This window comes from Lonchura striata, chromosome 11 (genome assembly GCF_046129695.1).
Source record: "Lonchura striata isolate bLonStr1 chromosome 11, bLonStr1.mat, whole genome shotgun sequence".
In the NCBI taxonomy this organism is placed as follows: Eukaryota; Metazoa; Chordata; class Aves; order Passeriformes; family Estrildidae; genus Lonchura; species Lonchura striata.
Genome location: NC_134613.1, coordinates 19,094,646 through 19,118,845, shown reverse-complemented (window position 1 = coordinate 19,118,845; position 24,200 = coordinate 19,094,646). Strand labels below are relative to the sequence as shown.

The window sequence follows — 24,200 nt, the reverse complement described above, 5'->3', positions numbered from 1 at the left end:
TACTGGTGTGAACGTCCAAGTTTGGTTTTGAACTAAACTACACTAAACCAGATCAGTGAACTTGATTTGAAACAGAAAGACGTGCTCCCCCTTATTTACAGGGGAGAAGAATTTTGTATTTTTAACTTATTTCTGGGCTACACACTTTCAAGCTGCCATGTACACACAAATAAACTCCATAAAAAAAAAGAAATTTTTGAGAATAAATAGTCACGGATTAATTCTCTATTCTTTGGGTGTTTCTAAGCTTTCAGTCCCTCTGCTCCAAACAAAATACAGGATATTAGCCAATAGCATAAGATACTGGCTCCCCAAAAGGGCACTCGAATCCCTTGGAGGCAGTAAGCCTGTCAACAACAAATTATATCTGACAGACACTTATTCCTGCCCTTAGACAGGGAGAGTACAAGAGCAGAGGAGAGAATGAACACACTCACAGAGGGCAGTACATTTGTGTATATGTGCATATATAGCTGTGCATATGGAGACATCTCTTCCAGATATGGGCAATATGGATGGAGGAACACAGCAGTGCTGATCTTCCACTGACAAAAATCAGGTTGCCTGGTGAGGGTCCAGCCTGATTGGAGTGCAGCAATGAGGCTTGTGCTCTTGGGCTGGCTTTGCATGGAATAGTGAGAGTATTAAAAAAAAAAGAAGTTATTAAAAAGAACGGAAATCATCTTAATGCAGCCCCATCTCAAGGCACAGCAAAAAAAGGCTGAGGAAATCAAGTAGTACATACTTCCCACTAAAATCCTCCACCAAAGATGCATTCCAGAGTCATTGTGACTGAAACTCTCCTTCCCACATCTACCTGATGCTCCCTCACCTCACTGCGTGCTCTTCCCACACTTCACAGCCACGAAACTGGAGCTCAAGGAGGGTCAGTTCTGAGCAGAGTCACTCCCTCATTGCAATGCAGTACTGGAGAACGTGGCAGGAAGAGAAATTACACTTAAATAAACCAGCAGTGGCAGAAGAAACCTATTTACTTTCGATTCAATTTGTTTTTTGTGTCCCCGGCAGAAGAACGGGGAGCATCTCAACGGCAGCGCGGAACGTGCGCTGTATTGAACGGCAACGACCAAAATCAAAAATGACCTGAAGGAAGAGAGGGCTTTAAATATTTATGCCACCTTACAAATCATCTCTGCCTTGCTCCACACACCAGCGTACAACTTACTAATTTTTTAAGGGTGTACCACAAGGCAAAAAGCTCTTTGAAGTAAGTGTGAACACAACCGGAATCCAAAAACAAAGACACAAAAAAATCCACTTAAACATCCCAAAAGCCAAACCAGAATTAAACTGTGCCCCAAAAAACCTCAGTCTGCCTAACATGTGACTGCACAGAAGTAGAAATAAAGGCTACATTTGCACAGTTTGTTACCATGTGCATGAACCTAATGGGTTTTTTCCTCACGTAATGCTTTGGCTAACAAACAACAAGCCATGGCTGCCCAACCCAGTTGTCTGCATAAGCTAAAAGACACAAAGCCATGTCCTGCTGCCATATCCATATCCCAGCTCTTCTTTTCCCAACTGCATCTTGCTGAGTGAATGGCCTGGGATGAGCTCAAGGAAGAAAAGGGGGGCCCAACTTGCTGGGAAGTACCTAACTGGTGCTTGACAATTTACATCACGTGTGAGGGTTCAACAAGAAAAAGGAGTAAAAGGATAAAGCCTGTGGAGTCAGCATGGTCACAATTTTACCAAATATTCAAAAGCTAAAGAAAAAAAACAATGTTCCCCACTCCCAAAAAAAAAAAAAAAAAAAAAGCAAAACCAACAAAAATAGTCCCAAAAACATGCGAAAAAACTCATACTGTTTAAGTCAATATGTGTTAGGGCCTTTTTTGGCATTGCCTGATTTAGACTCTTCAGGGGGATCTCATTTTCTCCGCTGCTGGTAGGAAGTAGAGACTCATTTGTGTTTTAAATGAAAGCTGTGATTCATGTGCAATCACAGGACTCTTAAGAAATAGTGCTTTAAGAAGAAGCATGTTCTGCAAAAGTCGCAGAGAAATCAGAAGAGCTGACAATATTGCAATCTGTTCTCCACCATCCTCTTGGGACACTGCCGTCGGAAACTCCATCAGGGAAGGTTGGGATGCTACACTCAAGACTGCAAACACTTACAAAATGTCCCCACTCTGAGCCTGAATTACTGCTGCCATTAACACGTTCAATGGATTTATCCCCTACCCATAATAATGCCTGGAATCAGAAAGAGATAGCAACAAAACAAAAACTAAGCTAATTTAAAAGCGACAGTTTTCTTGTATTCCGATTATTTTCATTACGCTAATGAGGTTACCCAGCCGAGAAAAGTGGAACCAAGATCCGTGGATATATTTCTGTAATGAGGAGGTCAGGGAAGAGGCACTCAGTCTAAATTTATTTCACTGAACTTACACTTGTAAAGTCTGTGTGCAAGTTAAGATTTCTATATCGCATTCCAGCTATTTGACAATTACCTGGCACATTGGTCAGTGTGGATGGTAATTTCCAACATGAAGGGGTGCATGCCTGGGGTGTCCCCTCTATCCTCTAAAATATGTGCATTTAACCCTCCAAGCCAACACCCATGAGTCCAGTGGTGTCCCTGTCCAATTTTCTTGTGGCTCCCGCTCTATCTCTAATCCCTATAAGAGGTTAAACCAGAATCAGCTCCAACATGAGTTTAGGGTTCTATATTTATGTATGTACAACAGTTTTAGAGTAAAAGATTTCAAATCCTTTTAGGCGGCAGACACTGAAGAAATAGCTGTTTGCCAACATGCTGACTGGTCTAATTTTTCCCTCATGCTTTTATCTAACGTATTTTACATTTCCTGTGCCAAGGAAAATACAGTTAAGACCCTCAAGCAATAAAGCTTAAAATCAGAAAGAAAAGAAAAAAAAACTAAAACAAGTATTACAACAGTTTTCTATGTTTTGGGGTAATCCTCTGGGGATGGGCCAGGGGAATAAATCTGCATGCTGTTTCTAGAGGGGTTACTATCACAGACCAAGGTGACTGGAGAGGATCCCAAAACAAAGAGGGGGCGACATGCAAGTTAAAAATAAATTTGTTGTTTTATATCATAGATAAATTAAATAGTCATTTTTAATTCTAATGTTTTGGTGCGTTTATCAGCAGGGTCATAGCTCTGGAATTATTCTCATACACAAAGTTATAATCTATTTGCAGGGAAGACAGGCATTATGCAAGTTAAAAGCCTGATCTTATAGTAAATAATTCATCCAAAAAGCATCAGAAAAAAATATTTGTGCTATTTAAAATGAGACCAAAAAAGTAGGCAAATTTTATTTATTCTGGATAAGGTGAACACCTTAAAAGGGTCATGAAAAAAATTATCATTTGCTGAGCTGGTAAATGTCCACTTATTTGGAGATGTATTTGTTAACCTTTTGAGAAACATTAGCAGCAAGGGACAGATGGTGACGTAATTGCTCAGCAGTGGAAGGAGTGGTGGTGGAAGTGCTCCTAAATTTGGGCTCTCAACTGGCTTCCAATTGGTAACAAATGGGAGTCTTAAACGATATGTGTAAACTACTTTAATGACTCCTCCTTCATGTTCATAATGTAAATTAGAGCTGAATGAGTAAAGGAAAAAGGGCTCTCTAATAAAGCAAACGTTAAATTAGACTGTGTTCAGTGAGAATCACACATAAGGTTACTTCCCTGGCATCTCCAGCTATGGTACAGGGAGAAAAAGAAAAAATCAGGTTTGTAGAACCTGGCAGTAAACCCAGTCAAATGAGGAATAGATGATTGTAGCACCATTGGTGCAAAACTGCCTGGTACCCTCTTTTCCGAAACCTCCAGTCCTAAAAACATTTCCAGAAACAGAGCAAAGGAACAAAACAATAATTTGAAAAAATCCCAAACCAGTAAACCAAGACCACAAACCCAGAAATCTAAAAACACCTCTAAAGTACATATAAAGCTGTGAGATTATATTCTTTCAGGGAAGGAATTCCAGATTATTTATCCTCTGTCCTTAAACTCTACCTGGGATTCCCCAGCACAGCCCCATGCCAGAGCCCAGAAATTCTCTTTATCTGCCTGGGATAGATTTCCCACAGTGAAGAGCAGAAATGCAATCAGAATTGAACCCCAGCCCTCCCCACACCTGACACACACACCCAGGACACCAGGAACAGTGTGATTACACAACACTTAAACAATTCCAGCAGGTTCATCATCTGCAGTGTGACAAAATTGCTGCATTATAGAACAAATGCATGGAGCTGACTGAGGCTCACTGTAATTATACCCTGGATATGTTACCATTGTAAGCTAACAGCAGTGACACACAAAAACACCCCCTGTATATTGACAGCATGACTATGTAATAGAGATTTTCCACCAGCAGACCTGTAGCATCTTCCTTTCCAAAACACAGAATAATCTTGAAAAAAAGAAAAAAAAAATTTAAATCGCAAGACTCCCACAATTTCAGGCAGCTGTTCAGGTAAAACTAAAGCCAGAAGATTGTTTATTTTAATAAAGCTATTATATGTGCAACTCCAAATTAGGAATGGCAGGAGACCGGGGGGGTGCCTAAACCATCACCACCTGTTTGCCCTGAAAATCAATTAAAGTCACACTATCACAGCAATCCCTTCCTAGCTAATAAAAGTTATACAGCTTCAACATGCAGCTTTAGGTGCTTTGAGGGAATGTGCCTGAAATCTAAATCCTGAGTCTCACATTACTTCAACACTAAACACAACTCTGAACCACTGTAAAACTTACTTTTTGGGGGTTAGAGAAGGTGTTAAGAGAAAAGAGATCCCCAAATGCTGTTTTGATGCAGTGGTTTGAACTAATAATCAGTAAATTCTAACGATTCAGCCAAGAATATTATATAGAGTTTGAAGTAGGAGAAAACTGAAGTCCTTTATGACACATGCCTGTTCAACATATTCTGTGCTGCAGAACAGATCCAACTTTACAAGTTGAAAGCAAGGGCAGTAGAGACATCCCAAGTGTTTTAGTAATTAAACGAATATGCATAATGAACCATATGCCCAAAGGGCCTGTTCTTCATGTGGGCCAGATTTTTGTTTGAATTTTTAATTTTTATATACAGATGAAACATTTCATGTAATATAGCAACAGTGCAAAGGAACATGCTATGCAGGAAGGGAAGGAGGAACTACCCATCTGAGAACGATCAGAATACACTTGATGAATTCTGCTCCTCAATTTCCGATTCAGAGCCAAGAGGGCTTTAAAAAAAAAAAAAAGAAAGAAAGAAAAAATCTTTTTCTCCTTTGAACAGCTGTATTACTCATCTGCTCAGAGTCTAGAAAAGAGGCATTGAATATATGTATATTTATATAGGTCATATTTATACATTTATGTGTGAAATTGATTCGATGCACCAACACATTTAGATGCTGCAAGACTAGCAAAACACAGACACTATCAAATTGAAAAGCTTCTGATCCACCACAAAAGAAAAAATAACTCCAGGATGGCTCTCTGGTCGGCAGGACCTGTCACATTGTGTGAACTGCAGTGAAACAGGACACACTCACATCTGTCTGTGAAACAGGAACGGGCATTTTGAAAAAGATGGGTCAAATTCCACTCTTGTTACAGTAATGCTACCCTACTGCGAATGTGAGGATACCACAGCCTTGCTGGAGAAATAGTAAATCTCCCAAGTTCTCCTGGGGTGGAGCCATGCTTCTCCTTCGTCAGTAACATTTACCTTTTCTTTCCATTTTTTGCCCTTAAAGTACTTTCCAAGCAAAAGCAGCATCCTTTGCAAATGAAAGTTATTTCAAACATCTAGACTGGTTCTAGATATATTTGAAATATCTCTATTTCAAATATTTCTACTTCAAATAATAAACTGGTTCTGACCCACTGGGAAAACTATTTTGCTTCAAAAATCCAGTGACACGACCACACTGACAGGTACTTGCAGTGTGGGCATTCTGGTTCAGAAGCAGAAAAACTTTCCTGCCTTGAGCTTTACCAGCTTTTACCTTTGTTTCAGGTTTTATGGACCAAGTGAACTCAAAGGCTAATCAGACTTAGTGAGGGAGAGGAAAATTTTGGAAGTAAATAGCAGTGTCTCACAGCAGATGAGGTGTGGCACTGCCCTGGGATAAACAAGGACTCAGTCCCACAGAGATGTGCTGGGGAAGCACCAGCCCAGCAATAAGGGATGGAGACCATAACATGAACATTTCCCAGATAAAAGAGTGACTTTTCATCAAATTCAGCAGTTAAACTTTTTATGGAACTTCAGGAGCTCCTATAACCAAAAATAAGTGGCTTGGCAATGCAGAAGCAACCCTGGTCTCAGGACTTAAGAGTATTTAAAAGCTGAAATAGGTGTAAATATCAGCATCCATTGCTCTCAGTCCTCACCTGGGGTCTGTGCTTTTGCCACTGCTGGGTTTGCATGATCTAGTGGTCTCCATGGAAAGACAGATAAACTTCAACAGCTGTCAGAAGACAAAAATTGACAAGGAGCATCACCTTCCCTGACTGTTTAAATCCTTTAAGGAAGTGTTGCAGCAATTAGAGAGGGAGTTTAATCTTTGCAGAGTGCATTAACACTCTCCGACCTCCCAGACAATAGATCAGACCTCAGACACATAATGCTTCCCTAAGGCTTTTTAACAGAGCATTTGATCTCATCCCACTCTGTATCTTACTATAGGTATCCGCGTGTGTGACAGAATTCACTGGGCACTAAAGGACCACTGCCTCTGCCAGTGTTCACACAACTTTCAAAAAAAAAAGCAGGAATTGCTTTCATTGCAATACACGCTGCTGCAGAAGTACCACTTCCCAGAAGAAGGAGGGGAAAAAAAAAAAAGAGAAAAAGAAACAAAACAAGATTAAAACCATCCAGAGTAGCTCTGCAAAATGTCTTCATTTTTATTAATCTCATATTTCCTTTCTACTGCCACTGTTTATTTCCCATCTTTGGAATATAAATCTATTTTTTAAAAAAAAAAAAAAAAAAAAAAAAAAAAGCTTAGATTAGTCTCTGTTCACAGAAACAGTTATCTGATAATAATTTCAAAATACTTCATTTCTTAACCCCTGCAGAGGGACTTAAGGGAAAGGGAATTAGGAAGACAGGTCTAGTTTATTAAGGAAATTGAAATATATCACTGCAAATAATTTTCCCAAATGTGTACATGGAAGTATCTGGGGAAGTTTTCTTAACTGCTAGAACAAGTCATCATCTCATTCCTGATGGGCATGTTCAGTTAAAAAAAAAAACTAATATCACTGTATCAATTATGCATTTCCCATTTAATATTCTAAACATTTTAAGAAAATTTGCTTAGTGCAAAATTTTTAATGGAATTAGACTGTCTTGCCATCATGTTCTGACAGAAGCCACATCTCCTATGTCCAGTACATAATGGGAGGGTAAAATCAGCTCACTGGATTCCCACCCACTGCTAAAAAATGGGTGCTGCAGTCTCCCTAAGCACGGGGGGGCTCTCCCCCCCATGCAGTGCATTTGAGGTACCCTTATGGCTAAAAATATTTAGATGAGGCTATTAATGCTTTTCATTACCAGCAGGATTTTGTTTTACTCTTCTAGACCTACAAAAAGTGCCTTTTTGTGGAGTACCCGCATTACAAAAAGGTTTGGCTGCTGTTGAAATGGGTATCTCAAATTTGCCAAGCCAAGTGCATCACAAATGACAAAAAGGTCACATATACCCAGTATATTTAAAAACAAGCAAGCCTTCAAAGTCAAAGTGTAATGCAGTTATTTCTAATCTGAACAAACAATAGAATGCCTCTAATGAAAGCTGACAATTGGCTTTGATACAGAGATGTGCTGCTCTTCTCTTCCATTAAAAGATGAAAGCTGAAGGGAAGTACAGAAGACAGCGACTTCTCCCAAAACAAAAGCAGAAAGTTCTGAACCTGAGCTAGCAAAGTAGCTAAAGACTCTTTTAGTGAAGACTTTTGCTCACCTTTGGCACTCATCCCTCAGTAAACATGCTGACTTTACACGGGTAATGCTAAAGGTAAAATAAATCAGCATATTAGACTGGTACAAAACACTACATGTTTTACATATTTATTAACACTTCTCAAAATCACAGCACTACCTTTAAAAAGGAAAAAAGAAAACACACAGAAAACACCAAAAGAAACCAGCTAAGCTTGACTACAGTGTGGATGCCACAATTAAGAATAACAGATTTAATTATCATGAAGTTGTGGGGGAAGAGATCAAAACTCTATTGATGTTATTGGTAGCAGTGCAAACCTTTACTGGGGAAGCAGTCAAATTTATACATAATTAATAGCAAAGATTTTTTTTAAAAATCAGATTTCTGGGATTTTGCAGTCATCCCACTGCTCCACATTTATTTCCAGCTGAATTTTTTTTTTTTTTGTGTGTAAGGGACACACCTTGATTTAAGGTATTTTTACTATTACTGCTACCCTCAAACAACCCAAGAACTTTCTGGTTACTTAAGAATTACCTCTAAGTTAAAGCACATCTTAGTTGCTAATAAAGTAAAGTTAAATGAGAACAGGATTTTTTAAAAAGTGTATTTGCTCTACAGCTTCTCTACTAATCTCTTTTTATTTCAGAACTTGTAAAGAATCCAACTCTTTCTTATTTAAAAGAAAAAAAAAGAAAAAAAAAAGCCCGACAAGCAAACGCCTTAAGAGAAATCCCTCAAGGTGTATCTGCCTCCCTCATAAAACCAAATGTTGCATTACCTTCAAATAGGAAATTTCTTCCAGTTGTCACGATTTCTGCAACTAGTGTTACATTAGCACTGAGAGAAAGGGTGAATTAAATTAAAAATAAAATAGTTCAAGCAAGAGAAAGAAAACCTGCCAGAAAAATCTGACAAAAGCCTGAATGCCAGAGCTGGCTCATTCCTGAGGGTCCATCGCCATCTACAGGCTTTTCCTCCTCTCAGAAAACATGATTTCTATTCACACAGGGTTTTTGCCCAAAACGAGGATGTAGATTTTTAACTGATATTAAATAACACATGTTTGCTGAAGCTAATGGAGTTACAGTGATTTAATCCACCTACAGATGTGTCTCTACTTATTCCCTCATTTTGGAAGAATAAAAAACTTCCTCTATCTATACTTCAGGGGAATGCAGTGCTGCTCTATAACTGCATTTGTGTTAAAAAAACCCAAAAACCAAAAAAACTACCTTTTTAAAATTAAAAAAAAAAAAAATACCCGCACTGATAGGGGTGTTCCACAAATGACATGGGGGATAATAGTCAATGTCTACAATTTTCCTGTAAAACTGAGTGCTTTAAAGTACTTTGTAAGAGGTGTCAGGTCAAAGTAATGTGAATAATGAAACAAACCCAAGCAGATGCTGACTAAAAGAAAATCAATACACCTGTGGATCTGCGGGGGGAAAAAGAGCACACTAAGAATTTTTAATTTTAATGGAATTTTTCTTCCTTATATATACCTTTTTCATCCTACATGCCACGGCTTTCCTGCCTTTTTTGTTTGTTTGTTTGGGCTGAGCCGTATGTTTTTCCCATACAGCTTGCAGAGTCTAAATCCATGCCAACTTTGGGAATTTTACAAATAAGCTTCTCAAATTCTGGTATTTCCAATAGTGGTGGGTAAGTAGCTTCTGTCTCACACTCCTGTTTAATGAGTCTCACGCAGATGCAACATTCATTCAACTCAGAATACTAATTTCATCTTTGTTTATGCAATTTCTAGTCTATGAATAAAGTGAATTTTCAGGAAAAGCACAGGCAAATTGGGAAAATGAAAATGACTGAATCCTGACATGGAAAATCATCTCTTTAGGATCAGATAGGATAGCAAATTATTGCAGATAAATTTCTCTTGGTTTTCAACGTGCCACTCAATTCAGAAGAATTACAAGTCAGAATCTTGTGATAAGAATCAAAACTTCAGAAGATGCCCATGAGTTTTAATCTGAAATTCCCCTAAAGAATTTAAGTCTGCAAAAATAAATACAGCACAAGAGAAAATCTAGCTTTCAGGCAGTAAGCATGTCAGCCTTGTCCAGATTTTTCTGTGGCAAACTCCTAAAGTCAGAATAGAGGTTTGTAAGAGAACCATAAAAATCATGAATTAAATTCACTTTTGACATAATCCAAGTTTTGCAATTTTGTTAGGAGTAAAGGAACCAGTGCTGCCTTGTTGGAGAGAGAATTTCACCTTTTCTAAAACAGTTAAATATTAACCAAAACTAGAAAAAAAAATAAAATTAAATGCTAATGCGTGATCACTCTCACAGTTGGGAGAACACATAATATCTGAGGCGTTAGATACAGGAGTTCAGCAGTGTTAAATATACAAATAAACTCAGCAACAGGCAAGAGTATTATTTTACTGTGCTGAGCAAAGCAAAATAAATACAAGGCATGCAAAAATAAATAGGAAAAGTACAAAATAGCACAAAGTCAACAACAATCTTTTGCAAAACTTCAGGACTTTGAAAGACACACAATGTTATAGATGAAGGAAAATTTTAAAAAAAAATTAAAAAAAAAATTAAAAGGCTTTGTAATTCAAACAGTGAAAGTACAACACAATATAGCAAACTCCAGCCAGACCACAAAGAGGGTTTTGCTCTTCATAAACATCAGATCAGGCAGCTAAAATTATTACCAAAGCTCTCTTGTAACTGTCACCTGTGGTGGGTATAATTACAGGCTACTGCTGCAAGCACGCCCACGTCATATGGCAATAAAAGGACCTACAGCTTGCCAAGACCAGGCAGACAATGGAGAACACACACCACCTGACGAGAGCCCAAAAAGATCAGCCAGGGAGACTAATAAAAATGACAGCTTCGAGACAAATGACAGAGCTTCAACCACCAAAAAAACCCACAAAAAACAACAAAATAAAGAAAAAAAAAAAAAAAGGTGATATCAAATTAGCTGGAAATGCAAGCACTGAGCAGAATTCCACAACAGGTTGCAACTTGAGCACAAAGGGAGGAAGAAGGATTTGTGGATGCCTTTAGTTCAGGTTTTAGCTAGAAAAAGCCCTTTTTCATTTGCCTTTTTTTTTTTTTTTTTTTTTATTAGATAAAACATTTCCACATTTGATGTTAGCTTTGTGGGCTGTCATTTAATAGCCAAAGAGATGAAAACTACATTTCCAATCTGGTTTGGAAGACTGACAGACACATGTATTTATTCAGCTATCTTAGCACCAACACCTTCTAGGGATAAATCCACATACTAGAACAAAGCTGAATTTCTTTCTCCTCACCTTAATTCTCGACTGGATGCCTGCATACACACTCCTGCTGACCAGCTGCACAGGGGCTTATCCTGCATCAGGACTGTTCTTTTACCCAAATACTTGGACCACAGAGTTGAACACACACAGCCAAGGTATTAAAGGGCTTTGTCATCAATTAAAGCCAACAAAATGCAATTTAAGAGTGAGAGGCAGTGATTTAGGTCTCTCTCATTACCAGGGCTGAGAGAATCATTTAGATGTGATGCATTCACATTTTGAGTACATGACACAGAAAAACTCAAAAATATCAGCACAACATAATTTAAGAGGAAGATCCCCAGCCACAAAATCAAGGGAATTCCTATATAGGTAAATGCTTTGTTAAGCACACACAGAGGAAATAACTCCTCAGATGCAAAACATAGTTTTGCTTTTATTTTTATTTTGGAACATTTCACCGGTAAGACATAAATCCCCAAAACTCCTGGGCTGGAAACATAAGGCCATCCATCTTTTTTTAGAGTTAAAAAGGATATTTGTACTGGTCTCTGCTCAGCTCCATCTCACCCTGACTCCAAAGCTTCAAACTCTGCTTTTTAAATCTTGTTTATTGTGTTGTCAAGGCTCAAAGTGGTTATTTCCCTATTAACTTTGTCCTTGTTTGTTCTTGCATTTTTGAAAGAGCTGGAAATAACATGTGTTTACTTTGCTGTGTGTCTCTCAGCATCGTCAATATCACTGTTGCTATTCCAGGAATTTTAACTGCTGCACCAAAGCAAAGTCTGGGATCTCGAGCTTAAATTGTATTCCCCCTCAACCACGGAAGAATAATAGTGGAAATGTAAAAATTGGAGGGGGAAAGGGTGAAATCATCCCCTTTAATTGTCTGGAGAAGCCTGTTTCTCATCCGAGCAGCCACTTGTGTCAGGTACCGTGCTCCTGACAGCTTTGCTCCAGAACTGGTGCCTTTGCACAGCCAGGGGCAAGTAGGATGTAAACGTTTCCCCCTTCATTAGGATATAATAATATATCTTCTGTTGGGATATAACAGCCTGAAATAAAAACACACCTCTCCACTCCAGCCTTTCCATCGGAGTTCGAGACAACGATTTTAAAGCTGTGCCTCTGCCAGGGATTTGCAGAGGGGAAAAGGGGAAGAAATGTTGGGGGCTCTGAAGAATTACTTACTAGGTGAAATTCTTGAAAACTGCCTCTTGCTGCTCCTCCAGCATCAGCTCTAGTGGACATGAACGAATTTCTGTAGCAGGGATATTTTACAGCTCCCCTATTTAAATAGAAACTGCCTTCCTTCCTTTGCCGACTGCAAAACACAAGCTGCAAATGGGCTGAGAACAGCCCTTAGCAAAAGCTCTACAGTAAAGCGGATGTAAAGAGCATCTCTTTTACATTAATACTTTTTTCTGTCTTCTTTTTTTTGTAAGTTTTTTCTTCTTCCAAGTTCCCTCTTCAGTGTTTGAAGAATACTCATTCTTTTCTCTTTAGGATTACATCGATTCATTTTATTTAGCTTTTTAATGTGGAGACATTTTAATCTACCATTACTTTAATGCTGTTCCCAAACAGTTTGGGAACAATGATTTATATTTCATCTTCAGCTGTGAGGATGAAAAAAAAAAAAAGAGGGGATGGGGGAAGAAAAAAAGACTATACCCTTCTCATCAGTTACACATGTAGTCATGGCAGGGTGGTTTGTGTTTTGTATCAGGGAACTGCTTGTTCAAAATTAGATAATCCACAGGGAAAATAGGAAATATTTTAGGGAAGCTCATGGGAGCACATCTCGCTTCCCCACCCTATAGAAGAGTGAGTTATTACCACCTACTGATAAATACTCAGTGAAATTAAACCTCTCTCCTCTGCTTGGTTGGCCAGAAGTGCAAGAGAGGTTCAGTGACTCAGTCTCTATCTTATTCCATAGCTGCTACTGGTCTCCCTTCTCCACAGACTTCTCATGTTCCCTGTGAAATTTTCATCCCAAGAATTTCCTCTTATTGATCTATAAATCCCCTCCCATCAAGGGAAAAATACAATAAAGTAAATCACTGTGTTGCAAAACAATGCAGGAGTTAAATTGGATGTTTTACCCCTATATTGTTGTCATGTCCAGGGTTGAATTATGCTCAGTACAAACAGGGCTGGAACATTTTGTGCTTTGCTCAGGAAAACTAAACCATAACATGCAGGACACACTTGTCCACATACAGAATGAGAGATTTACCCCAAGTAAACTCCACAAGGCTCCAATTTTGAGTTAACAAATATCTCTCCTGAGGGGATAAAGAACATTTCCCTCTTACTGATAGGCAATTAGCAATTTTAGAGGACACTGTCAACAAGCCAATGGCCTTTTGCCCGTAGTTCATCGCTATAAATACAGCCAGCTCAACAGGGATCAAAAATTGTTCATGTCTAATAAGATGATTGGTATCTTCTCTCTGAGATGAGCTTAGCTGGGCTCGGATCCAGCTCCTGTGTCAGGAGCTGAAGTGCAGAGTGTTCCATCACACTCCCAGCAGAGATGCCCAGAAGTTCACAGGCTGCAGGCTCTGTCCTTTTTCTATTCCTGCCCCAGGTCAGACCTGAAGCAAACTGGCAGAGCAATGCACATCCCTGCAGCCTCACCCAGCCAGCCCTGGGGCTCCTCAGCCTTCCAAAAACTCCCACAGCCCAAGAGGGCAGTGCCCAAAATCAGACATCCTCGAGCTCCCTCTGGGATAAAAGATCTTTGGAGTATCAATGGAGAAGAGTGACAAAATCCCACCTCTGCAGCAAGGGGCACAAAAGTTTACATTTGGGCTGTGCTGCTGCATGCACAACCCCAAGGGCTTCCTCTCTCTTACATCACCCAGCTTCCTGGGAAGCCCAAAGTGCTCCAAAATGACCCCATGCCTGTCATTTTCCCAGCTGCGCACCATTAAATAGCTGCAGGGAGCTTGACCAGAAGCCCCACATTTCCAACACATTATGCTGCATCACCACACACTCCTCCCCTTCCTCCCAGTACTAAGCCACCATAAAATAATTAGTAGACACAGTGCAATGTCACTGCAAAATAAAAAAATACTGCCTGTGCCTGCTGCATTCCTTGTCTGGCTGGTCCCTGCTGCCAGCAAGGGCTGAGCTGGAAAAATCCCTCTCACCTGTCCCCACCCTGGCAGCAGCCTGGATCAGCAAGAATCCTGAACTTGATAGAGTGGGAAACGCTGGCAGTGAAAATGAAGTATTTCTGGCATGGGTGAGTGTGCAGGGACCCTGAAGGAATCCAGCAGCAGCACTACCAGCCACACCTGAGGTGCTCTGGTGGCTGGTTTCCATTCGTTTGCCTGATCCTGTCAACGTCTCTTGCAACTATCATACAAACTTTTAAAAAATATATATATGATAGTAAAAATTCCAGTCAATATATCCTTTTAATTTGCACCAGCTTATATTTTTTTAATGCAATTACTGTAATTTCATTAAATGGCATAATTACCATTAATGCAGAGAAAACTGTCAATAGAAGGTGTAATTATGTTGTATAAAATCACAAGCACAATGTGCAATGATGCATAATTCCTCATGAAAATCATTGTGACTAAAATTAACTTTTAAATATTTAAAAAATACATATAATACAGTAAGAATGATTTGGTTATTACAGACCTCACTTCCACAACCAGCAAAGGGGGAGCAGAGGAGGCAGGGAGTGTTTGCATACAGAAGGAAGGTTCAAAAATTTGGTTTAAATGTGCAACACGAAGGTAAGAAGACAAGTTTTTGTATGCATGAGTGGGAAAAACAAACAGGTTATAATCAGACATAAAAGCTGAGTTGTGAGCAGAACATTTCCCCAGGCACACTGCAGGACACAATCCAACTTTTGGATACCAGTAATGCTGTGTGGAAGTGATGTCTCAATGGAGAAAAGTGTGATGAGGAAGGAGTGAAGAGGACCAGGCTAAAAGTACAACACTGAGACTGCAAAATGGTAGAAAATTGTCCAAGGTAGGATATGGAGTGTGTCAGGCATGAGAAGGACCATACAGGGATGTACTGGACTATGTGTCCAGGTATCTTCAAAAGAACTTTTTGTGACGTATGTTTCAACCAAAACACAACATACTGGCTTGAATACAGAGGTAACTGTACCAGGATTAAAAAGAAAGGGGTGTTTGAAGGTCTTTTTGGTCTTAAAAATCTACAAATCCCCCCAAACCCTGAACTGATGGAGAAGAATACACAAAGTGTTTAAAAGTATCTCTTGGTATATGAACATTGTCAACTCTACAAGGCAACATTTTTCACATGGGGCAATACTCCTGATATTCCCAGGCGGACACAACCATGTGTGGCCATTTTTCACACCAGATCAGTGAAGAGAGGTAAACTATGAAGAACTCAGAAATCCTGTGTGACCCTTTCCTCTGACCCAGGATGTTTTCTCTAGTTTGTAACACCATTTCCACCAAACCCTGTATGCACATGGCCAACATCACCAAAAGTGAAAATTTGCTCTTCATCTTACCCAACTTTCAACCCTCTTTCCTAAACCTCTAAGCTTGAAAAGATACTGATTTTACATGTGCTTCAGCAGAGCCCAGTGTCCTCTGTGCCTATACAATTAACTCAGATGAAAAATCATCAGATTAAAAGCACAGAACGCTGATGAAAAATGTGATTACATTTTTATAGCCCAAAAAAATTCATCTACTCACTTGTTCTTGGGACTGTCTCCTCTCACCATTACATCCTAATAAAGAAATTTAGCCTGGGATGATGAATCTTATAAATGAGGAAACAGAGTGAGAGCATTTTTCTCATTCACTCGTGTCCTGCCTGTGCTGTCCTCTGTTTCCTCCCTCTTTACCTGTCCCTCTTTTTCTCTTACACCCCCAAAAGCAGCTGGGTCCTTGTCACACACACAAGCTGTCACACTAATGGGGAGGGAAAACTGAAACGGGAAGGTGAAAGATTCCATGTTCTTGGCTATTGCTGTCCTCTGACAACCTCACAAATATTTTATCTGTCTGGCAGTGGGTTTTGTCTGATTGCTGAAGAAAACAAGGCTCTCATGATTACACTGCCTGCTTGTCTTCCTCCTCCTCCCTCACTTCATTCCCCCTTGGAAGAAGGGGCATGGGTTGGTTACCTGTAGAGGAAAACCAAGGGAAATACCAGATCAGAATGGTAATTGCCAGGGGCCTGAGGGACATCATCTGTAAGGCAAAATAATTTTTAAAAACCACATTTTCTAGTTTGAGGGCCTAACTGGCATCAAACCCAATAAAGGGTTTCATGAACACCGTTGAAAAATGGGTAAGGAAGCTTTGTGCATCCTCCTCACCTCATCTTTTAACCAGCACATGAGGAGTGGATTTTCCACACAGACTGGGCAGGGAGGGATGCTGCACCTACCGTGCTCTGTGAGTATTTTCAATACTATGAACACTCACGCTGGAAATAGTGAGAGAGAGATATATAATTAGCATTTCATTTTTAGTGCCAGAGCTGAATTATCTCCATGTGAGAAAAATCAGATAGACTTAAATTTTGGGTTGTAGAAGAAGTCTGTGGTAATTATTCTTAGAGTTGAGTATTTTTATTCCTTTCCCATTACCCACTTCCTTTCAGGAAACCATGAGTATTATGGAATCCAGTAAAGATGCTATCAAACTGTAACTGGCAACCTGCTCATACTCCTTTTCACTGGGAATAAATTCCTTTTTCTGTAGACCCATTTTCCCACCTTCTTACTTTTCTGCCTCTCCACCCCTTCCAAACTTTTCCTAGGTTTGGAAAACTGAACTTGACAGCTGTAACTTCACAAGCACTTTGGTGAAAAAGAGCAATCCTTTTAAATACGTGCTTAGATTCCTGCTGTACAGTGATGGCAGCACATGGACACTGGGATTTTATCCTCTCTTTCCAGCCCCAGCATGAAGGACCATCTGATTCCCTAGGACACAATCACAGAACTCTTTTGTACAGCACTCTTACTTCAGTGAGGTACCAACCATGCTGCTCTCCAGCCATTAACTACATGTAATATGTATAATATAATATCTTCTGAATGAACTTCAAGAAACAGGAAGACAAAAAATTAGAGAGAAAAGACCCTCTTCATCCTACCCACTCATCTGTGTGAGCCATCCCTCTAACCTACAGGGTGAAGACAAATCCTCTGTCCTTGTTCTGAAGCTTCTTTCAATCAGGATTGGTCTACTTTACCCATCTGTGGCAAATACTGAAGCGTTTTCCTTAAAAAATCCTTTAAGCATGTTACAAATTCATAGATGGTAAATGCAGGAGAAAATCTTAGTGATGTGGATGTTGTATTGCTTAATAAACACTCAACTCAAAAACTTCCTTTCTGCATGCTGGACCACCACAAAACGATTTTTGCAACCTTTAATGGCATGCCAAACATTTCAAGCATGAAGAAAATGTCACACCGCAGAATAAAGAGCAGGCAAAATCTTTTCGTGCTTGAGTGGATTATGAGAAAACTGCAAATGGGGTGTTTGCTACCAAGAGGAAAAAGGAGAGAGATGAAAAGTGGGATAGGCAGGTGGAGAAGTTAGTTTTTGGTTTGCAGTGACCAGACTTCTCCTATTTTTTTTCTTTCAAACAATGTATTATTACAGTCAGGAGAATAAATTTGCAACAGGCAATGCCAACACAGGCAGGCAGAGCAGGAATTGATACCCTGCAGTGAAGTGATGCCTCAGTGCAATGGAAGATGGAAGGCACAAAACCCATCAGCTCGCTGCACCACTGAGACCAAAAGCATCTCCCTACATCACACTCTTGGCCACCACCTCCTGCCTTTCCTACCCCACAGCTGCCATGTTTCAAATTAAAAATAATCCAAAATTCCAGGGTCGCCACACATTTACAGCCTGTGCATCACCCACCATGGACATGGGCATCCCCAGAGCTCAGTGCAGGAGGTGAATGCCTCTGCTCCAAGACAGGAAAGGCTGCTCCTCAACTCTCATTCCCATCCCCACCAGGCCCAGCGTGGCCCAAGCTGCCCTGCAGCCACAAAACAGCAACAACAGGCAAGGAGAAAGGGCTTCGTGCTGGTGGGGAGGAAGGCACGGGAACACTGATGGGCAGGAAGGCACGGGAACACTCCAGATCTTGGATCACTCAGCCCCAGGCAATAAAAGAAGAAATCCACTTACCACAAATGCTATCAGGCTCTTCACCGTGGACTCCCAGAGAAAGCAGCTCCAAAGGAATTGTATTGTATTCCATATTGCCATGGTGATTTTTTTCACGCGATCAACATTTCTTGATAAGATCTGATAAATATTGAGTGGGAGGAGGGGAGGAGAAGAGGAGTTTAATCAAACACACTAATATCCTACTATTGCTTCAGAAAAAGGGATAATTTAGGCTACAAATGTGTGCCAGGGCACATATCACAAATAAAGCCTTTATTTCAGACACATTCGCCAGCTCCTGTCTGCTTTCTGATTACACCCAAACCTTCCAGATTTTCTTCATCTCTTACAAAAAAAAAATTCAAAAAAAGGCACAAACTGATGCCAAAACTAAATAAAACAGTTATACAAACCTACCTTTATCGTCATTCAATTCTTAAAATACATCAATGTCTCAGGGAAAGGGACAGAGAGAATGTAGTCTGCTCCTCTTTTCTACATGTTTTGGACTAGTCCATAGAAATAAATAGGGATTTTTAGACTTATAAGGCCTCTCAATTTTAGAAAGAATAATGGCCATTGTTCTTAAATCCTATGGACTTTTTACATAAGGAATTTAGCTTTTCTTCACAGAGAATAAGGCTCTCATTGAGCTTTAAGTGCTGCGAAGTGTGCAAAATCCACAGCTATCATTTTCCCCACTCTGAAGCACAAAGCAGAACTACTGATGCAAGCCAGATCAGAAAGCAATTTCATGTTAACACAAACAAACCTTTTAATATATACAGAAATACACTGAATTTACATGTGTTCAGCATTTTATGCATAAATAGGTTTTGTTCTTGCAACCGTGCTACAGCAATTCAAATCTTTCAGAAACAGATGCAAAAGCTTAGCCCAGACCCAATTTTCACCTTTTTAGAAAATTTGCGGTTCTCCTCAATAAAGCGCTTTTCTCGGGGCTTGAATGTTCTAATACTTGCTTTTATCTAGAAAGAAAAAAATTAATAAAAATGAGACCATGTAGTTTTAAAGGAGTTATTTCATTTTCACAGCACCAGAGCTGCTCAGGAAGATTAGGAAATTCAGCATCTCTCAATCTTTCCAGACTTTGTGTGACATAGGAGTTGCTTTTAATACATATTTGCTACAGTGAGGATGATGAGGCACTGGCACAGGTTGGCCAGAGAGGGTGGATGCCTCATCCCTGATAACATTCAGGTGGACAGGATTCAGACCAGCCTGGTGTAGGGGAAGGTGCCCCTGCCCATGGCAGGGTGGGGTGAATGAGATGAGCTTTAGGGTCCCTTGGAAACCAAACCATTCCATGATTCCATGCTAAGGAAAATGCAGACAACTTAACTTAGACGAGGCTGGACTCACTTGAGCATGAGCAGAGCTGTGGCACAGCCCACAATGCCCTTAATAAATAGGAGTTAAACTCAGTAAAAGACTGGAGGGCATGAAGGATTGAGACTGACTCAGCCACCTAAAAACTAAGCACTGTGTCCATGCCTCATTAATTTTCCTGTCAACACCCTGGGAAGAGAACATCCTGGGTCAGCTTTTCAGGGGAGAACTAGGTATTAAAAGTAATGTATAATAAAATGAACCTGAAGCCCTTTTTTGGCTGTTTCAACTGAAGCTGTGGCTGTAGCAATCAGCACCTCCTTCCTAAGGTGGCTTGTGGTTATCTGTCCCTCCAGGAATGCCCCTTCTCTGTCCCATCCACCTGGAGGGGCCACAGCTCAGACAGCACAAATCTTCTTCACTCACAACATCAAACATCCCTCCACCACCAGATGCAACGGGGACAGGACTTTTCTGGCTTGGCTCCTGGTTTTAAAAGCATCACCCCCACCCTCGTCCTTGCAGATTCGCACTTTTCTTACACCAGTGATAAGCAAAAAGAAAATACTTCAACTTACAGGATTAAATAGGACATCCAGCTCCAAGTAAATTACTCCTTTTGAAGCACGTTCCAAGTCTTTATTCTTCAGTGTGTAACAACTTTGTTTACCGTTTCTAATCTATAGTTTGGGGTAGGGAGGGGAGAAAAAGCATAATATTTTCCTGGCTGTAATCCTGAATACAATTTAAAGACACTGCAAACAAATAAATAAATAATTATAACTCAAGCACAAAAGAATAAAAAATAAAAACTTCTCCCAAACCCTGATAATATACTCGGTGCCTGAAATACAAAACAACTGTTGGATTAGAGACCTATAAATTTACAGATTAAATCTCTTATGGTCCAACTTTAATTTTCAGACCTTGTACTTTATAGTAGAGCATTGCACGCAATAATCAGTCTGAAAATTCTGCCCTGGAAGCCAGTGAGTTGATGAGAAGCAATCAGCCTCTGTTATTACAAGTTTAAAATGGGATTTTTCTTCCAAAGTTTAGGAAAAGAGCCACAAACAACAACTTTACCTACCTATTGCACACTCCAGTACACGAAACCACTTCTTAATGCTTAGTTTATTGCAATGTTATCAAATTATTACCCAGCAAACAAATGCAATCCAAAGAAATGAATCGGCTGAAGTGGAGCGAATGCTAATGTAACAAATGTTCAAAATTAACTAATTCATGTAAAAGACTTCTCCCCCCACATCACCCCTGAATTTCAATACCACTTCTCTACTCTGATCAACCCGTTGGTCCTATCTCATTAAGCATCTATTAAAAAAAAAAAAAAAAAAAAAAAAAAACACCAAAAAAAACAAACAGCCCAAAACCAAAATACCTTCCTTGCCATATTGTAAACTATTTGGCTCAAAGCAAAAGCATTCTCTCTTCAAAAATGATGGCAGAAATGTATTTATTACACACAGTGGGATATGTATTGATTAAACATTTGGCTTTTTAGGAAGCAGACCAGTTAATTCTAAACAGCAGTAACACAAAAAAGTGCAGCTTACCAAAAAGCTATATTGAGGGACTGTAATGATCAAAGATTAAAGATAACGGAGGAAATTTGGGGGCATGAAATTGCAACCATATTTAAAATGGCTATTGCTGCTCTGGCATTTAGAAGAGGCACTCATATAAACCATGGTAGAAATAAGTAAGGAAAAAAAAAGGTGTAATAGGAACTAAATGATTTCACAGGACAAGGGAAAGGTCACTTTCTTTCCCAATGTTGCTCCACCCTTTCTATACCAAAACAGCCAAAAAAGGTAGATGGGATTTCTGCCTAAGGACTGCAAGAGAAGAGGGATCTCACAAGGACCAACTTTGTAACCTCAGTGGTGTACAGCCAGGAATTCCAGCTATTTCCTATTTTCTCACCCAAAGCTTTACAGTTACAGAGACCTATGTGGAATTCATTTAATACCAATAAATAAAACCAGTAACACTAAACTGATCACAAAGCACCTCTGCTTTCACCACAAGAGAGCACACACAGTGCTGGGGCTGGCAGCAAATGATGCTGCAGGAAAGGGGCAGATAAAGAAATATTTTGCAGACCTGCAGACTCAAAGCAGAAGAGATGCCAAAGTGATTAAACACTTTCCTAGGGCCAAATGGACTGGCATCAGAAGGTCCTCAGGCCAACTGCCACATGCAGAATTGTCAACCCATCATAACGGTTTCTGCTTTCTCACCAATTTGCTTTTCCCCTCTTCAAAAAGAAAAGAAAAAAGGCAAAACAAATTTACTGAATGAAAACAAAATTTTTTTTGGAAAATAGTGATTTTGTTAAATTTTACAAATTAAAGGATAAATTATTTTACTGATGGCAGGAATACTGAGACAGAAGGATTTGGTTTGAGGTCCTGGGTGCAAGCAGCAACAGGTTTAGCCTGAGCTTTGATTCATGGATTCTGCTGTGACAGGATAGAATGGACTTTATTCCCTGTGTGTCTGCAGAGATGCAGATGTCCAGTATAATTCACAATATCCTAATTCTGGATTCCCCATGGTTATTCATTTTGGAGCTGAATTTCTTTGTTTCAGGTATATAAATTTCTCATCACATTTCAGCCAGTTAAACCAGAAGCAACAGCTAGTAGGAAAGCCTCTTTCTGTTCTTTGGGATCTATTTCTTTCTCACATTTTTCAAGAGCATAACCCACAAGGAAAAGAAATGTGACATAGAGCTAAATTGATAGAAAAAAGGAAAAAAATATTTCTGAGTATTTGAGCCTGATACTGTGGTATTCTGCACTCAAAAAAATACTTTGGGGAAAACACTCTCCATTTGAAGAGCTGGAGCTGAATCAAACATTTTGGGTGTGCCTGCAGGTGTTTTCAAACAGTAAGTTTTAAATCACCAACAAGTAATTTCCACCTCTGTATTTGTAAATAGAAGTTGCTTGGGAAACTTCTTGAATGGTGTCATTATTATTGTTGCTGGTATTCTTAAATTGAACAGGGCAGGAAGCAATGCAGTGCAAATAAAGTTTTACAGTCAGATTTATTTGGCATATTTAATTCTAAGTGTAATTCATACAGATATTTCAGCTTCAGACTTTCTTCAGAAGGAAAAAAGCACAAAAGAATGGCAAGCTATGAAATGGCAAGCTATGAAATGGCCTGTCTCCCCTGCATTTTAATATGGATAAAAAGGAAAAAAAACTGAAAAAAGAAGTCAAAAAAAAAGATTCCCTTACAGTTTTGGCACTGTGCTAGGGCAGTGTGGTTCAACAAAAGGTACAGGGTAATTCTAAGAACCATGACTGCATGGGGATCACACTGGTGGCATGTCCCAACTGTGCCCACAGGAAAACATGCAAAAGAGCCTTGAATACTCCTCATTTTCACTGCATCCTGTTCTTGGGGCAGAGTTCAGATTCTGTTCAGCTTCTCCCCCAACTTGAGAGACAGACAGTTACAATAATTTCATTTTGCATCTATTTCTTTCTGCTCTCTGGGTACTTTCCCCCAGTCTCTGCTGTTCTCAAAGATTGCTTAAATGCTCCCTCCAGGTGTGGAAAAGTGCAGCCAGGGCTGGGGTCATGGGATGAACCTCAATGTCAGAAAGACCAGATTTCTTCTGTCACCCAGACATCTTTTTTCTACAAACTTGATGATGTCACATGGATTTGTCAAAATGAGTAGTTCTGTTATCTGTGTCTCAAACAGCTTAACATCTACTTATGGGAAAAGGAAGGGAAAGGAATATTCAAATTAAATGTGAAAATATCTGCAGGTAAGCACCTTAAAGAGATGTAATCAATATTATTCCTTTATTGATGATGCTTTATATCCTCACTGAGTGCTAATGCCTGCATTCTGAAAGCTTCTTAATAGCTTATTGGGGCTCAACCACCAAGCAAGACTGCCATAACCCTGGGATTAACATAAAGACAGCAGTCCCTACCACACCCACATGAAGTATTTTGCAAGGTCACCATCAGAAAAATAGTCTGGATTCTCATCCTATGGGAATTTCTGATATTTGGGGCATTTCCCTCTTCTGAGCCAACACATAAAGACAAAACCATATCCATATTTTCACAGAAATAACTGTATATTCTATGTCACATCCCTTCTCCATACAGGACCACGAAAAGGAAATTATCAGTTGGAAGAAAAGCTGGAAGTCTTTTCTGCAATAAATATTTCAACCTACAGAGGCACTTGAGGCAGAACACCCCCTGAAGTTGCCTCTAACTGAAGGAAATGTTGAGGTACACAAGACCACCATCCAGTCAAGGTCCAAAGTGCACCAGGTTCCTCTCAAATGAATGAATATATTTGCTAAACTCTTTGCACAGATGTCCCCAGTAAAACAAATGTGACTAAACACAGTATTGATGTAGCCAGCCAATGCTAAA

The 24,200-nt window shown here is 39.6% G+C and overlaps 1 protein-coding gene across 2 annotated transcripts in view; it reads right to left on the bottom strand.

Moving 5' to 3' along the window:
• Positions 1 to 24,200, bottom strand: part of MCTP2 (multiple C2 and transmembrane domain containing 2) — a 117,755-nt gene that overhangs the window by 27,204 nt on the left and 66,351 nt on the right. For both annotated transcript variants that reach the window (XM_021537921.3, XM_021537922.3), the window contains 3 exons: positions 20,340 to 20,441; positions 19,326 to 19,400; positions 18,430 to 18,549 (listed from right to left, as the gene is read on the bottom strand). In XM_021537921.3, the coding sequence (XP_021393596.1) occupies positions 18,430 to 18,549; positions 19,326 to 19,400; positions 20,340 to 20,441 (297 nt within the window). The remainder of the gene's footprint in view (positions 1 to 18,429; positions 18,550 to 19,325; positions 19,401 to 20,339; positions 20,442 to 24,200) is intronic.